The 17986-nt window shown below is 33.5% G+C and overlaps 1 protein-coding gene across 1 annotated transcript in view; it reads left to right on the forward strand.

Moving 5' to 3' along the window:
- LOC142234371 (uncharacterized) overlaps positions 1-9873 on the forward strand; it is a 30927-nt gene extending 21054 nt beyond the window's left edge. The window contains exon 3 of the mRNA XM_075305494.1: positions 7440-9873. Coding sequence (XP_075161609.1) covers positions 7440-9458 — 2019 coding nt within the window. The 3' untranslated portion in view covers positions 9459-9873. The remainder of the gene's footprint in view (positions 1-7439) is intronic.
- The last annotated feature ends 8113 nt before the right edge of the window (positions 9874-17986 follow it).

Genomic DNA, 17986 nt, shown 5'->3' on the forward strand with positions numbered 1-17986 from the left:
AAGCAAATTGCATCCGATCCGGTTGTAATTTTGAATATGGTGTTAGTATATGATCTTTAACAACCGTGCCAGAATTGGTCCATATCGGTCCATAATTATATATAGCCCCCATATAAAACGTTCTCCAGATTTGACCTCCGGAGCCTCTTGGAGGAGCAAAATTCATCCGATCCGGTTCAAATTAGGAACGTGGTGTTAGTATATGGTCGCTAACAACCATACAACAATTGGTCCAATCACACAAAAATTGGTCCATATCGGTTCATAATCATGGTTGCCACTAGAGCCAAAAATAATCTACCAAAATTTTATTATATAGAAAATTTTGTCAACATTTTATTTCTATAGAAAATTTTGTCAAAATTTTATTTCTAGAGAAAATTTTGTTAAAATTTTATTCGGTTCATAATAAAATTTTCATCATTGTCAAAATTTTATTTCTATAGAAAATTTTGTTCAAATTTTATTCGGTTCATAATCATGGTTGCCACTCGAACCAAAAATAATCTACCAAGTTTTTATTTCTATAGAATATTTTGTCAAAAGTCTATTTGTATAGAAAATTTTGTTAACATTTTATTTCTGTCGAAATTTTTGTCAAAATTTTCTTTCTATAGAAAATTTTGTCAAAATTTTTATTTCTATAGAAAATTTTATTTCTATAGAAAATTTTGTTAAAATTTTATTTCTGTAGAACATTTTGTCAAAATTTTATGTCTACTTTGTCAAACTGAATTATATACGTATTGGATCGATCTTTTTTGATTTAATATATACCACGTATGGACTTACATACAATTTAGAAGATGGTGTTAGGAGGTTTTCAGATACCTTGCACGCGTTACCGCAACTTAAGTAATTCGGTTGTGGATGACAGTGTTTAGAAGAAGTTTCTACGCAATCCATGATGGAGGGTACATAAGCTTCGGCCTGGCCGAACTTACGGCCGTATATACTTGTTTGAATATTAGAATGAGTATTTGGAGTAAAGAGAATAGACATTCGGAACCAAGAGAATAGACATAAAAAAAACAGCAGGCGTTTTCGCTTTGAGAGCAGCAATTTATGTGCTTTGTTTATCATTTTGGCATTATGGTCACAATTGTTTTTCTTGGTTCTTTAAAAGAAATCGGAGCGTACGAGGAATAAGTCGAAATATTCAGGCAAAGGAAATAAAAAAAAAAGTACAAAGGGGTCTTCATAAAAATAACGAAAGGGCACTATACACTTTTTAGAGTTGGGTCAGTAAAATGAAAAATGGAGGAAATAGTGAAAAAGTTAACTGTAAACTGTATAAAAAACAAAGTTTAGTTCCTCTTTATTAATAAGTCCAAGATTAATAGTCCAAGAGGAGTTGACGGACACTTTCAAAAACAAAAGCGGGCATTAAGTTCTAGTTTTGCAGCTAAAGCAATTGAAAAAAAAAAAATTTATGAATTATTAAAGAAAAGTAAAAGGAAAAACAGGGCCATTTTAGAGCGATAATGCCAAATTAATACCGGCCTTAAAGGTAAAAATGAATTTAAGTACAAACACGATAAGTTTTAAATGCATTTAAAATGGAGTTGAATGCTAGTAAAAAACTGTTCACGACTAAATACATTTATGTATATACTATGAAATTATTTTTGTATATTTATACTCGACTCCACGTTCTTCTTTTTTTAGAGTTTTTGAATTCCTTCCGAAATTCCAAACTTTTATACCAAAAAAAAACAGTTTTTTGTTACAAAATTGTTATTTTTGCAATAAAAAAAATAATGTTTTATCCAAAAGCTAAGTCCATTTCGTTTATATCAAGCACTGTTTCTAATAACCCACATTTCGAAGTTTCATTATAAAAATTTAATATAGTATATATATATGTAAATGTGTAAATTAAAAAAAAAAAAATTCGGTCGGAACAGGGATTGAACCCACGACCCTTTGCATGCAAGGCAGACATGCTAATCACTGCTCCACGTGGCCAAGAAATGTATGTTTCTGTTAAATAATGTTATGTTTGCATGGGCTCGTGGGCGCTGCAAACTATGCTATATAAATATAACTTATAACAATAATTGTCTACTGGTGACTATAACAGCTACTTAGCCCAGTGTTTAGTGTGTTGGCTTACAAACTGTATGGTCCTCGGTTCGATTCTCCGTCCAGGCGAAAGGTAAAATCTAAAAAAATTATAAAATTGAATAATTTCTTCACTATTATTTGTATTACAGAAAAAGGTGCCAAGAACTAAAAAATTTCGTGGAAGTGAAAATTATGCGAGGGAATGAGCACAATCTGCTTTGGGGAAACTTCTTCCAAGCATATAATATTTTTGGACTCAAAATGCTTCCAAACATATAATATGTTCACATAAAACAAACATATTAATGTTTTGGCAGTATCAAACAATATAAGAGCTTCCTGCAAAATATGTTTGGAACATATGTTAGAGAAGCGATTTTTTTTTTGAGGGTGTACAAATTTTGTAAACTTGTGTAGTAGTAGTACATGATTTATTTAATCAGAAAAAAAATCAACAAGTTTATGTTATACATACCAAAATGTATACATTGTTTAAATTACATACAAAACAAACTATGACGCATAAAATATAAAACGATTTAAGATATCAAGCAACGGAACCTCTCAAAAAAATTTAATCACCTTTTTGATGTTTCATTCATGCTATTTTAAGTCATATCATCTAAACATGATATTTCCCGCATATGATTTCTAAATATATGTCAGAGAGTCGATCAAATTAGACAAGTTTGTTTCTTAAGTCTTTTGATTTGATATTGTATTAGCTAGAATTATTGTTTTTTTTTTTTTTTTTTTGAAGAAAAACAAATACTAACAATTTTCATTTTAAAATAATAATTAATCAAAAAAACTTATGAGTTTCTTATTTAAAAGTCTATTGTTACAAAGAAAATTCTTATTTAGCTTAGATTTTGTACTCATAGTATAACCTCCATATAAGGTTTTCAATCGAATTCAATAGATACAATGAAAAGAAGATGGGAGTGATGGTAGCCATTGAAAACATACAGACATATGTTTGTCTAAAAAAAAAACACAGCTATATAGCTAAACAGAAGCCTTAAACACCAACTTATGACTTCAAATTTTCATAAGAAAACCATAGAAATCATTAAAACACCTCCATAACAATTGAAATGAAAAGCAGAACAAACCGAAAATAATGCCACATAGCTTGAGTAAAAATAATGACATTGTTCGTTATGGAAACCAAAAAACACTTGGGTTTTTAGTTATGAAAACATGTTCACACTCATGAAAAAGCAAATGTGCCACGCATAGTAGTTGATGCGTATACATTTGTTTGTTAAAAACAGCGTGAAGATCTCACAGCTGGCAGACGTCGACTTTGTGGTAATTTACATCAACTATAGACAGACTACATGAGCCATATTGTTTATCGCCTACATATTTTTGCTCCGAAAATATGTAAAGGACCAAAGGAGTAGCAGATCAATTGCCCATGGAAGAATAGTTAAAATATGCATTAAATAAAAGTAATTCGAATATTGGTTTAATATAGTCAAGCTTGAACAAATACGAGTGTTATTTCAATAATGGACTAGAATGGAGGAAATTACTGACAACTCCCAGAATTGTATTTACAGAAACCAAGATCAGATCAGTGAAGAAGGAAAAAAACAAGAAAGAAAAAAAAACAAAGTTCAAGATTATATAGAATACAGATTTAGTGCTCCAAAGCTACTGACAGCCTTCGATGAAGATTTACAAGTGATTTGAGAGATTTAACTAGAAAATAATTATAATATAAGTACCTTTTATGGTAATTAAGCAATTCAGTTACACTGAAAAAAAACATGCGCGGTTCCAAAGATTTTGTCCTTACTTTAAAAATTTTGGTATTGATTCCGAGCCAAAGAAGCGGAGACTACAAGTAAGGATACTTTTAAGACACAATTCTCTTTTAAATTTGGGTTTTGTGCACTTGCTTCTAGGAAGCAAATTTTGATTTTTCGTTTTTTCAGATTTTTTTCTTCATATGCTATCAAAGCCCTTTAAAAACGAGTTAAAGATAACTTTATTTTTCAAATTCATGCTCGACTTCCAGTAGAAATTATGCTATGTTTCAAGTAAAAAATATCTTTAAAAGAAAGTGTTGCAAAACATGTCCTATTTTTGAACGATTTTTTGCTTTGTAGTTGCAAAAATACAACAAATTTAAGACAATTTCATTAATTTTAAAGAATTTTTCTGAATTATTAAAGTCAAGTTGACCTTACCCCAAAAAATATTTCTTTCATGTTACGATACCCATTTTTATGTAAAATCACTTAATTATAAGGACAGTACGACTTTATTGAAAAATTTATCGATTTTGGACAAGGAAAATACGTTATATTAGAGAAATACGTCTTCTATGTTAAGCAAAAATTGCATTCGTATTTTAAGGACATGAAATCTTTGTCCTCACGACAATATCTTTTTTCAGTGTAAGAACAGGAAAACTATTTAATTCAATTGAGCAAAAGCTTTTCTTGTGGATTGTAGAAAGATTTTGGGGTGCCGTTTTGGCTAAATTTATAGTTAATAATTCATTTTTGTTCAATAATTAAATTATAAGCAAGATAATTCATTTCAATAAAATAAATAATATAATAAAAATAATTGCGCATAAAGTTGTTGAACTAGATTCAAGAGACGCTTATTTGTTTGATTTGTATTGATTTTGTTTTCAATAACAAAATTATTTTCTGAAATAAAATTCTTCTTCTTTTTCATATAAAGGGCTATGTGTATATATATTTGCGTGTAATAACTTAATTCAATATCGCTATCTGGTTAAGTACCGCTCTCTGTTACTTAAATAAACGCCGCTTTCCATGAACAAAGTAAATATTTGTGGAAATTGTTCTGCAGAATGAACATACTACCGGCCTTAATAAAGAAGATGTATTTCTATGATATATGGAGCTTTTATTTGCCCAAAAGTCAAAAAAGCGATTTGACTTTAAAATTGATATCTTAATATGAAAGAGAATTTTTTGAACTGAGGTTAACTTGGTTTTAATAAATGTAATAAAAAATCCTTAATATCATAGAAATCCTTTAATTTTTTCTTAGTTTATGTATCAACTCGAAACCCGAATACAATCTTTATCGACTGATAAACTTAATATACCTCCATTGTTTGGTAGAGAATAAAGATGCAAAAATGCTGAAAACAATACCATTTAACAACAATCATTTTTCAAGTGTTATGAAAAAACTTTTTTCCATGTCAAATAGTGCACAAATTGAGAGCAATTTTTTGTTGTGCTACTGTGAAAACCCACAACCTTGAGATTAATGAATTAGAAGAAGATAACAATAAACCACAATAACAACAAAAGGAAACCCTATTTGATTTAATTTTGCAAAACAAACAATGGAACAGGCATATGAGCATATTTCAAGCTATAAATAAATGAAATTATGACACATGTTTTTTTTTTGAAGTAGTTAAAGTGCGTGCGTGTGTGTATTTTGAACATCCATAAAAGCCAAAGAATTCTTAAAGATTCTTTAAAAGGTCTTACATTGGTAACAACTTTAAGTGAAACATTGAAAATAAAGGAGGTGCGCAATTGTGGGTGGAAATTTGCACATAAATTATATACAGAGAGGTATGATGGTAGTGGGGGTAAATTGAATACACTCAAAAAAACGGTGAACTATTTGGCACTAAATCCAATTTATCTCTATTTTAGTTCATGAAATTATTATGTTTTTTAATTAAAATTTTTTAATTTTACCAATAATGCTCTCATCATGAACTTCGTATGGTACTAAAGGAGTGTTGGCAATTTTGAACCCCATTTTCCACTTCAAAGTTTGAAATTTTTTAGAAAAATTATTATGTCTAATAAATTTTCTTAAATTTGTCGAAAACTTTTTACTTATCCAGCAAAAAAAAGCGTCACCAAAAAAGTAATGAAAATGTTCTTTTTGGATCCGGAAGTGGTGCAAAATTGACGCAGATGGGATGAATTTAACATGGTCTTGTCATAGGATGGAAGTCCTCCCTTTAAGCAGCCGTTGCAGTGAAATTGCATCACTTCTTAGGTGTGATCCGAATTCAATATTTTCGATGTAAATAACAAAATTCTGTGATATTTTGTCAAATAAATAATTGTTTTGTCGGAAACGTTTGACCTCAAATATTTTCAAAAATTCACAATTTTTTTAGCATTTTTTTCGACAAAATTTAAATGAATTGTACCATTTTATGAATTTTTACTCTGTTTTTAACCTATTTGAAACAAAAAAAGTTAAAATTACCCATTAAAAGTATGAAAAAAACCAAGTTATAAAAAATTTAATTAAAAGAACATCCTGGGTATTTAAAATAAAGAACATCATTGGGAGTGCATCTTCTGGAAGTGCTTTTAAAGTTGTGCCTTTGGAGGAACTTCCAAATTTTTTTGCTGGGTATATTTGTGAAATGGGCGTAACATCTGCGTTTGTAATTTTAGTTAAAATTTGTAAAATTAAACCAAATTTCTAAAATTATCCAAAATTTTCCTTTCTGGTTGGTGCCCTGCTTTTTCACTGTATTTTAGATGGTTTTGCATATAAATAAACATAGTTACAAAAAAAATCAATAAAATTGAGCCAACAAAATATAACAAAAAATTTTCATTTTCACAATGAAAATGGTCATAAATTGTATGAAACGTTAACTCTGCGACAGAATGAAGAGACTTTGATTGCTTAGTTGCCCAACGAGAACATAGTTCATTATAGCCCCAACCCTAATAAGACTATATTTAAGAATTATATCCAAATTCCTAGTATGATGCACAAAAGTCAACAATAAATGTAATACCACAAAAAATACCACAAATTTGTCAATAAAAATATAAAAATTAACCTTCTAAAAAATAGTCACCACGTCTCTGATTAACAATCAAGAGTTGCTCTAAAGTTACCTTATTTAAATGTTATTGACGATTTTATAAACACATAAGAACAAAAGATAGTGGGTTAAGATGTCTACATTAAATCTCACCTAAAGCTAGAATATCATTAAATGAAATAAATCATACGTCATAGAAGATTCGCGGTCAATCATCAAACTCTTGACGTCAAATAAAATGAATATCCGGTGAGACTTACATCAGGTCTACATCGTCTCAGCTACAACCAAAAATACATTTTCACTGGTGATCTTCAACATGGTTTCAAAGAATTTTCTTTGCCTCATTCGATATCGAATCAACCAAAGATTGTGTGCCAATGAAAAAATTCAATGTCTGAGTTCAGCGGAAAACCACTGAAAGGTTGAAAAGCTATGCACACAACAAAACACACTTGAACTGAAATCATTTTCTCGTTATTTTTTTAAGCACTTGGTCATACATTGATTCAAATCATTAATCAAAAGTTTTGTGTTTCTTTTTCTAATTTTTCAGAAAAGTTTACTCGTTCCGCTGCTGCTGCTGGGCATAGGCGGCATATGTGAGGGTCAATATTATTATGATGCCGTATCGAATTATTTGGTCCCTGATAATCAAATTGGCAATGGTTATTCATATCCAAAACCTAATGCAGGCTATTCCTATCCAGAGCCAAAGATTCCTTTTGATCTACCGCAAAAACCAATACCACAACCAAAGCCTGTTAAGGGATATTCATATCCCACACCTGCTGTGAAATTTGAACTGCCTCCTAAAACAACACAAAAGTTTATCCCACCACCACAGCCACAAACTACAAAATCGGGATACTCGTATCCCACACCTGCAGTGAAATTCGATTTGCCTGTGAAAAGTACACAGAAACCTATTCCTCCACCACAATCTACCAAATCGGGCTACTCCTATCCCACACCTGCAGTGAAATTCGATTTACCAACTAAAACCACATATAAACCTGTTCCTCCACCAGCTCAGCCGACTAAATCTGGTTATGCATATCCAACGCCGTCCGTAAAATTCGATTTGCCAACAAAGACCACACAGAAAGTTACTGCACCACCTCCAAAACCTTCCAAGCCTGGATATTCCTATCCCACACCAGCAGTAAAATTCGAATTGCCTCCTAAGACTACCATTAGGCCTACCGCCCCACCACCACAACCCTCCACACCTGGATATTCTTATCCCACACCAGCAGTAAAATTCGAATTGCCTCCTAAAACTACCATTAGACCTACTGCGCCACCTTCAAAATCAGGATATTCCTATCCCACACCAGCTGTGAAGTTTGATTCACCAACTAAGCCAACAGTGTCTCCAGTAAAAACCACTAAGCCGGGTTATTCTTACCCAACACCTGCTGTTAAATTCGAATTGCCATCCAAGCCCACTCAAAAGCCAATAACTTCACCACCAAAGGTGCCTACTAAATCCGGTTACTCGTATCCCACTCCGGCTGTGAAGTTTGAATTACCGCCAAAAACAACTGTAAGGCCTACTGCACCACCACCACCAACGAAAACTCCGGGTTATTCTTATCCCACACCAGCTGTGAAGTTTGAACTGCCAACCAAAACTACATATAAGCCAACGGCTGCACCAACAAAATCCGGATATTCTTATCCTACACCCGCTGTAAAATTCGAGTTGCCATCCAAAACTACTTACAAACCAACTGCTCCACCACCACCGCCACCAACAAAGTCTGGTTACTCATACCCCACACCAGCTGTGAAATTTGAATTACCTCCTAAAACTACCCAAAAGGTTATAAATCCTCCAACAAAATCGGGCTATTCCTATCCTACACCAGCGGTCAAATTCGAACTACCACCCAGAACCACTCATAAACCAATAACATCGCCTCCACCACCGACAAAATCTGGTTACTCCTACCCAACACCAGCTGTGAAGTTTCAATTACCCCCCAAAACTACACCGAAGGCAACCGCTCCCCCTCCACCACCGCCAACCAAAGCCGGCTATTCGTATCCTACTCCAGCTGTGAAATTTGAATTGCCACCAAAAACTACTCAGAGAATAACAGCTCCCCCAACTGTACCTCCATCTAAAGCAGGTTACTCTTACCCCACTCCAGCTGTGAAATTCGATTTGCCAACCAAAACAACACCCAGACCAGTGACACAACCCGCCCCAACAAAATCGGGTTACTCATATCCAACACCAGCTGTTAAATTTGAAATACCTACCAAACCTGCTCCGAAACCTACAACACAAGCTCCAAAATCTGGTTATAGTTATCCCACACCTGCAGTGAAATTCGATTTGCCCACACACCGCCCACCACCATCTCCTCCACCCAGTAGAACACCTGGTTACAGTTATCCAACACCTGCAGTGAAATTCGATTTACCAACACATCGGCCACCTCCACCACCAGCAAGCAAGACACCCGGTTACAGTTATCCAACACCCGCCGTCAAATTTGAATTGCCAACACCCGTTCAAAGTGGTTACTCATATCCCATACCCGGTATTCCTTTCAATTATTAGAGTGAAACAAACAGTCGCCAATGGCATGACAAGACCAGGACACGAAATTGTGATTACTTAGTCGAAAATTTGGATACTCGAATTAACGACTAAATGAATTAGCCTTTGTATTTAGTTTCAAGAATTTTGTTATTGTTTCAACGTCCTCTGTTAGTGATGCGAAGTTTGTGAGTATTTTTCTTTAAGGAATTCGAACTCGAGACACTTTCGTACACTAATGATGAAACACTTAGTCATTAAATTTAAATTATATTTTAATTTAGAGTATATCACTTGGTGTACTAAACTTTTGTATAATAGGTGTCTTTTTCAATTAAGACTACGAAAAAATAAAAACAAATCAAATTTTTATAAATTTAGCTTAAGTATAACTATTAAGCATACGAATAAATTTTATAAATATATTTAAAAACAAGTATATACGGCCGTAAGTTCGGCCAGGCCGAATCTTATGTACCCTCCACCATGGATTGCGTAGAAATTTCTACGAAAGACTGTTATCCACAATCGAACTACTTGGGTTGTGGTATCTTAAAACTTCTTAACATCGTTTTCTAAATTGTGAGTTAGTCCATACGTGGTATATATTAGACAAAAAAGTTATGTATAGGTAAGTCTACAAATTGTTACGAATCGACATGGACTTTTGCACAGAACGTAGAGAACCAGAATTGAAATATGGCGGTCGCTTATATGGGGGCTATATAGCATTATGAACTAGATATGGACCAATTTTTGTATGATTGGGGATCGATTTATCTGAGGGCTATATATAACTATAGACCGATATGGACCTAGTTAGGCATGGTTGTTAACGGCCATATATGTTACTAGCATTGTGCTAGTACCAAATTTCAACTGACTCGGATGAAATTTGCTCCTCCAAGAGGCTCCAAAACCACATCTCAGGATCGGTTTATATGGGGGCTATATATGATTATGGACAGATATGGACCACTTTTGGCATGGTTGTTAAATATCATATACTACCACCACGTACCAAATTTCCAAGCAGATCGGATGAATTTTGCTTCTCCAAAAGGCACCGAAGGTCAAATCTTGGGATCGGTTTATATGGGGGCTATATATAATTATGGACTGATATGAACCAATTCCTGCATGGTTGGTGGATACCATATACTAACATCATGTACCAAATTTCAACCGAATCGGATGAATTTTGCTCTTCCAAGGGGCTCCGGAGTTCAAATCTGGGGATCGGTTTATATGGGGCCTATATATAACAAGTAAGGAAAGTCTAAAGTCGGGCGGGGCCGACTATATTATACCCTGCGCCACTTTGTAGATCTAAATTTTCGATACCATATCACATCCGTCAAATGTGTTGGGGCTATATATAAAGGTTTGTCCCAAATACATACATCACTCGATCTGGACAGAATTTGATAGACTTCTACAAAATCTTTACACTCAAAATTGAAGTCGGTTAATGCACTAGGGTAGAACAAAATGTTAGTAAACAAATATGGGAAACATTTAAATCTGAAGTAATTTTAAGGAAACTTCACAAACTTTTATTTATGATTTATCGCTCGATATATATGTATTAGAAGTAGAAGAAAATTAGAGTCATTTTTACAACTTTTCGACTAAGCAGAGGCGATTTTAAAAGGGAAATGTTCGTATTTTGACCATTTTTGTCGAAATCAGAAAAAACATATATATGGGAGCTATACCTAAATCTAAACCGATTTCAACCAAATTTGGCACGCATAGTAGCAATGCTTATTATACTACATGTGCAAAATTTCAACTAAATCGCAGTAAAAAATTGGCCTCTGTGGTCAGATGAGTGTTCATCGGGCGAAAGCTATATATGGGAGCTATATCTAAATCTAAACCGATTTCAACCAAATGTGGTACACGTGACTACACTACTAATTGTACTCCATGTGCAAAATTTCAACCAAATTGGGCCAAAACTCTGGCTTCTAGGACAATATTAGTCAATATCGGGCGAAAGATATATATGGGAGCTATATCTAAATCTAAACCGATTTCAATAAAATTTAGCACACTTGACTACACTACTAATTGTACTCCATGTGCAAAATTTCAACCAAATTGCGACTAAACTCTGGCTTCTGGGGCCATATAAGTCCATATCGGGCAAAAGATATATATGGGAGCTATATTCAAATCTGAACCGATTTCAATCAACGTTTGCACACTCGACTATACTACCAATTGTACTCCTCGTGCAAAATTTCAAGCAAATCGGGATAAAACTCTGGCTTCTGGATCCATATAAGTGCATATCGGGCGAAAGATATATATGGGAGCTATATCTTAATCTGAACCGATTTCTTCCAAAATGAATAGGGTTCTATTCTGATCCAAAACAGGAAGATGTTCCTAATTTGAAGTCGATATGACTTAAACTGCGACCTAGTTTTTGATCACAAAAATGTGTTCACAGACAGACGGACGGACGGACATGGTTATATCGAGTCAGGGAACCACCCCGAGCATTATTGCCAAACACACCATGTGCCTATCTCGTCTCCTTCTGGGTGTTACAAACATATGCACTAACTTATAATACCCTGTTCCACAGTGTGGCGCAGGGTATAATTATGGACCGATTTCGACCAATTTTTGCATGGGTGTTTGAGGCCATATATTACCACCACGTACCAAATTTCAACTGAATCAGATGAATTTTGGTCTTCCAAGAGGCTTCGGAGGTCAAATCTGGTGATCGGTTTATATGGGGGCTATATATAATTATGGACCGATGTGAACCAATTTTTGCATGGTCATTAGAGACCATATACTAACACCATTAACCAAATTTCAGCCGGATCGGATGAAATTTGCTTCTCTTAGAGGCTCCGCAAGGCTAATCGGTGGATCGGTTTATATGGGTGCTGTGTATAATTATGGACCGATGTGGACCAATTTTTGCATTGTTGTTAGGGACCATATACTAACACCATGTACCAAATTTCAGCCGGATCGGATGAAATGTGATTCTCTTAGAGGCTCCGCAAGCCAAATCGGGGGATCGGTTTATATGGGGGCTATATGAAATTATGGACCGATGTGAATCAATTTTTGCACGGTTGTTAGATACCATATACTAACATCATGTACCAAATTTCAGCCGGATCGGATGAAATTTGCTTCTCTTAGAGCAATCGCAAGCCAAATTTTGGGGTCCATTTATATGGGGGCTATACGTAAAAGTGGACCGATATGGCCCATTTGCAATACCATCCGACCTTCATCAATAATAACTACTTGTGCCAAGTTTCAAGTCAATAGCTTGTTTCGTTCGGAAGTTAACGTGATTTCAACAGACGGACGGACATGCTCAGATCGACTAAGAATTTCACCACGACCCAGAATATATATACACTTTATGGGATTTTAGAGAAATATTTCGATGTGTTACAAACGGAATGACAAAGTTAATATACCCCCATCCTATGGTGGAGGGTATAAAAACAATACTGATTTATTTGAATCTTTGGTTTATATACTAAGATGTCTATTGCAAACAGCGTTACCATTGAGGATTTCTAAGAAGTGGCACAAAAGGTGTCACAAGCCATAAATGGTGGCACATTTATTTCAAAAAGTGACAAAAATGTGGTATACTTTTTCATAAAGAAATTTCAACAACAGTAAAACTGATTCCAATTGGTAAAATTCTGAGACGATACGTCCGTCCATCCATCCATTGGAATCAGATCTATCTGCAGGACAAGCAAATTTTTATCAGCATGGTTACTTTATCGTATAGCTAGAGTGATCAAAACCGGTCGGTGAAAACCGGTGTAACAGTTTTTGGTTTTGCACCGATTGTCGGTTTTGTATAAAATCCAATTTTCGGTGGACCGGTAGAACCGGTGTTTTTAATATAATAAAATCCGGTATTCGATTTTTTATTTTCAATGTAAACTAAAATAAGAAAACTTTCCGAATATAATTTCTGCGCACTTCCAACTCGTTTCTGAACACTTCCAACATAGTATTCGTCCATGAAATATAAGCAAATCGTGCTTGTTCAATTGGGAGCGTATATTTTGTCAACAAAATCTATGATATTTCTTACGTTATTATTATTCGACTTAATTTGGTGTACACCCAGAAAAAAGGGGCTCTAATGCCAACTGAACTTTATTTTAGTTTATGAAGATTAGTTGATTTTAGTTAAATTTTGCACAATATGAGTAAATGTTCCTTATTTGAATAATTTTTTTATTATCTTTAATGACGTGAACTAAAAATAAGTAAACAAAAGTTGTATACAAATATAGTGCACAATTTTACTAAAAAATAAAATAGTTCATATTTTCCTAAAATGGCAGAAGTTTGCTTAAATTGGGTTCATAAGACTCTCAAATGAGTAAATTTTACTAAAATTGTACCTGTCTCGAACTTCGTACAGATAAGACATTTTAACAATTTGTATATCCAATTTTTTCTTCCAACATATGAACTTTTCTTAAACAACAGAAAAAAATTAATTATTTTTAAAAAATGTTCTTTAATTTGACAAAAAGTATTAACTTATATGTAACAAGTTGCAGTTAGAAAACTATTTTAGTTAAAATTTTCTAAAATAAACCTACATTTTCTTCCACGGTAGGGTCACTTTTTTTTTGAGTGTACCTTTCTGTAGAAAATGAGCTCTGTTTGTGATATTGTGAAAAGGAACAAAATGATTCTTCGAAAACCAAATGCAGTATGTACAAGAAAATTTTTAGTTGTCGAGACTCTTCAACACCGTCTGTAATATAACATTTCAGAAATATTCACAAAAAGCAAATGGAACCAAAAAATAAAAGAAACACAAAATTTTAATGCTTATCTACGGTATTGTTACCGCAACATTGAAGTATCTTTTCCTTCATTTATATAAAATTAAGCGTTTTTGTTACTTTTGGGAAAAACCCGGTTGGACCGGTTATGCCGGTTATTTAATTTTTAAAATACCGCCCACTGCGTTAAAAAATGGGGCGGTTTTTAAGAATCGTGAAAACCCGACTTTCAAAAACACCGGTTTTTTGATCACTCTACGTATAGCTCTTATATAAACGATCTCTCGCCATATTTGCAAACCATTCTGTCAGAAATGTACTTTGTATTTACTCGATGTAACAACGAGTAAATAGAAAGTACACCTGTAGATGCCGTTGCACCGTATCCATTCTATGTGTCTGATAGAGTCAACATATAGATTGACTTTTTGACTTTTCCCAAAAATTTATATGGAAATTTTGTCTGATTAAACTAAAATTTACATGTGCTTTAAAAAATTTCACTCCCTCTTTTTTTTAATTGAGGAAGAAGTCTATGAGGCAAAGGTGATTTCATAATGGATAATTCTCCGGCGTCGGAGAATTATCCATTATAAAATCAATTTGAATGGTAATGAGGTTAGTTGTACAACCAAAGATAGAATCAAATTTACTTTTCGTTCAAATTTTCTGAGCTAAATTTGTGTTAAAATATTATAGCAGCTTGAAATTGATTGATTGCGGTTGAAGGGTTCAACATTTTGGCAAAAATACGACATTTATTATTACATTTTTCCGATTTAAACCAATATTTTTTTATTTATTTTATTTTTTATTTATGGCAAAAAAGGTCGGCGGCTTCATTCTATGATCAGTACCGCACACATTTCTACTGTGCGTTAAAAAGATACATCGAAAAAAAACTAAAGTTAAGTAAAAACCTAGGCTTTAAAACTGTGTACTGTATAAACAGTACAATTATAAACACAATAGCTTGATAAAGCCTTCAACAGACAGCTATTCTTTATGGACAGAATTTTTAGCATACCTTTAGGATGATCTAATTTTTATATAACATATATTAGAATTTCGCCTTAACAGATGTTAGTTTTTTTTTATAACTAGACTAACAAATAAGTTTTTAGCTGTTGTTTATCCCCACTCGGTAATTCTGGTGACATTTCTGAATGGTTCCTAATGTGAAATGCCATTCGATCTCGGCTGAAAACACTTGTTCAATGAAGGTTGATATATGTCATCAATAGTTTTTAGTTAAATTGCAAACCTAACGCTGTCAGGGTAAATTGTGGTTAAGGATGGGTAAAGACCGATCTTTTGATTGTACTTTTAAGGTTTTCAAAATTACTATTTTCATATGAATTTCTGGACATTTACACTATAGTGTCCATTAATACATAAAAATTAAATTAAACGTCCAGTTTTTGATGTAGTCCCCATATGGACTGATTACCGATTTTAGTTCTTGAGCATATAGATAGCACTTGTAATCCGATATACCATATGACGGATTTGTTTAGATGTATTGAAATATAGATGCCCCAATTTTATTTTTGAGAACTAAGAAGTCGAAAGAAATCCAATGATAAGGATTGCTTCTTTCACCGATTTGACGAATTTAATTCTTAGATATATGGGAATCACTTTTAATTTTAACATATATTCTTGAAAAAACTTTACGCCTATAACTCATTAACAACATTTTCCTGTAGCATCATTAGGATGGATCCCCAAGATTTTATTTTTCGACGAAAATATTTTTTTTACAAATTTTTTTCTGACTTTAAGTCTTTAATAAGACACGTTTTGAAGTTTCATAGTGAAAATTTAATATAGTAGTATGTAATGTCGAAGAACTGTTCGGAATCTTCCGAACATAAAGGGTGGTTAAAATTTCAAGGGCCGATGTTGATTTTGAATAAAACACAAACTATTTAGGAAATTGTTGTAATTTTATCTTATTATGATATATTGGAATTACTCAATTATGTATGGAACAAAATATCGGCCAAGTGAGCGCCGCGACCTCGGTGGCACACCTTCATCCGATGGTCCAAATTTTCGATGACGCTGAGACATAATGGAGGTTCTATGCCGTTAATGTGCCGAATTATCTCATCCTTTAGCTCTTGAATTGTTGCTGGCTTATCGACGTACACCTTTTCTTTCAAATAACCCCCAAAAAAAAGTCCAACGGTGTCAAATCACATGATCTTGGCGGCCAATTGACATCGCCATTACGTGAGATAACACGGCCATTGAATTTGTTGCGCAAAAGAGCCATTGTTTCGTTAGCTGTGTGGCAAGTGGTACCGTCCTACTGAAACCACGATATCCACATCCATATCTTCAAATTCGAGCCATAAAAAGTTCGTTATCATCTCACGATAGCGAACACCATTCACAGTAACTGCCTGACCGGTCTCATTTTGGAAAAAATGTGTTTGTAGATGCTTCACAGAGGAAATAATAGAAATATTCTGAATTTTCAACAAATTGCTTTGTTGCGAAAATAGTTGACTGCTATCGATATGAAAACAAAAATACAAGACTGGTTACGCACACATCGCTGAGAATATGCACGAAAGCTATATTTATATATTTTATATATTATTTGTATATTTTTCAATATGGTAGTTTCTTAAATGTGTTTTTGTATGAGATAAATAATAAAACCATATTAATATCGGGATTAGAGTTATTACAATTCTAATTAACAAGAATATATAGCACTGGGAAAAAAGTTGTCAAAATGCTTGCTAGACCCGGGACTACTCAAATTTAAAATTTTCAAACATTTACAAAACTGAGTATAGGATTTTCGACGCAAAAATGTTACATGTTCCCCCTCCAAAAATAACATTTTGGTCATATTCCTTCTCTGTGTGTACTTAACAAAATATCTACAAAATTGTTCCGGCAATTTTCGTGCAATTCATAGCAAAATTCTTTAAATTTTAATTTCAATTTAATTTTTTATCAATACACCAATAAATTTGTTACAGGTCATTGATAAACTCCAACAAACCACAAACAAATTTTTTCGTTCAAATTAAAAAATATTTGTTGAGGATTAAACGTAACGTTCAACAACAAATATTTTGTACTGTTGGATGCTCAACAAATTATTTACACATTATGTTATTGAGAACACAAATTATTTGTTGCCTTCTGATGGTGATGATTGCTAACAACTTTTTTGTAATAATGGTTATTAAAAGTACAAATTAGTTTGTTGCAGGAAAATTAACAAATTTTGTTATTGGTTTTCCAACAAAAGTTATTGGTTCTCAAACTTATTTTTATCTGTGTTGGATTCTCATTCGCCCAAATGCGGCAATTCTGTTTATTGACGAATCCACTGAGGTGAAAATGTGCCTCATCACTGAAGATGATTTTCTTCGAAAATTGATCATCCACTGTTGCCATTTCTTGGAACAATTCTGCCCATTCACGACGTCCATGGTTCAAATTGAGTAAGTCTGAAATAGAGAAATGTCAAATAAAATTCGGAAAAAACTTGGCGTTTAGGTGTGGTTCACATTCAACATCGGCCCTTACAATTTTGGCATATATGTAAAAAAAAACCCCTTTTGGTGTTCGGCCGAAGTAGGGATTGATCCCATGACCAAGGCGGACATGCTAACCATTCTGTTAAATAAAGTTTCTTTAACGTTCTCGTGAGCGCCGAAAACTATACTATATAAATATAACTGTTTGACCATTTGCGCTGCTGTGTGT

The sequence above is a fragment of the Haematobia irritans genome, chromosome 4 (assembly GCF_050003625.1).
Source record: "Haematobia irritans isolate KBUSLIRL chromosome 4, ASM5000362v1, whole genome shotgun sequence".
NCBI classification, from domain to species: Eukaryota; Metazoa; Arthropoda; class Insecta; order Diptera; family Muscidae; genus Haematobia; species Haematobia irritans.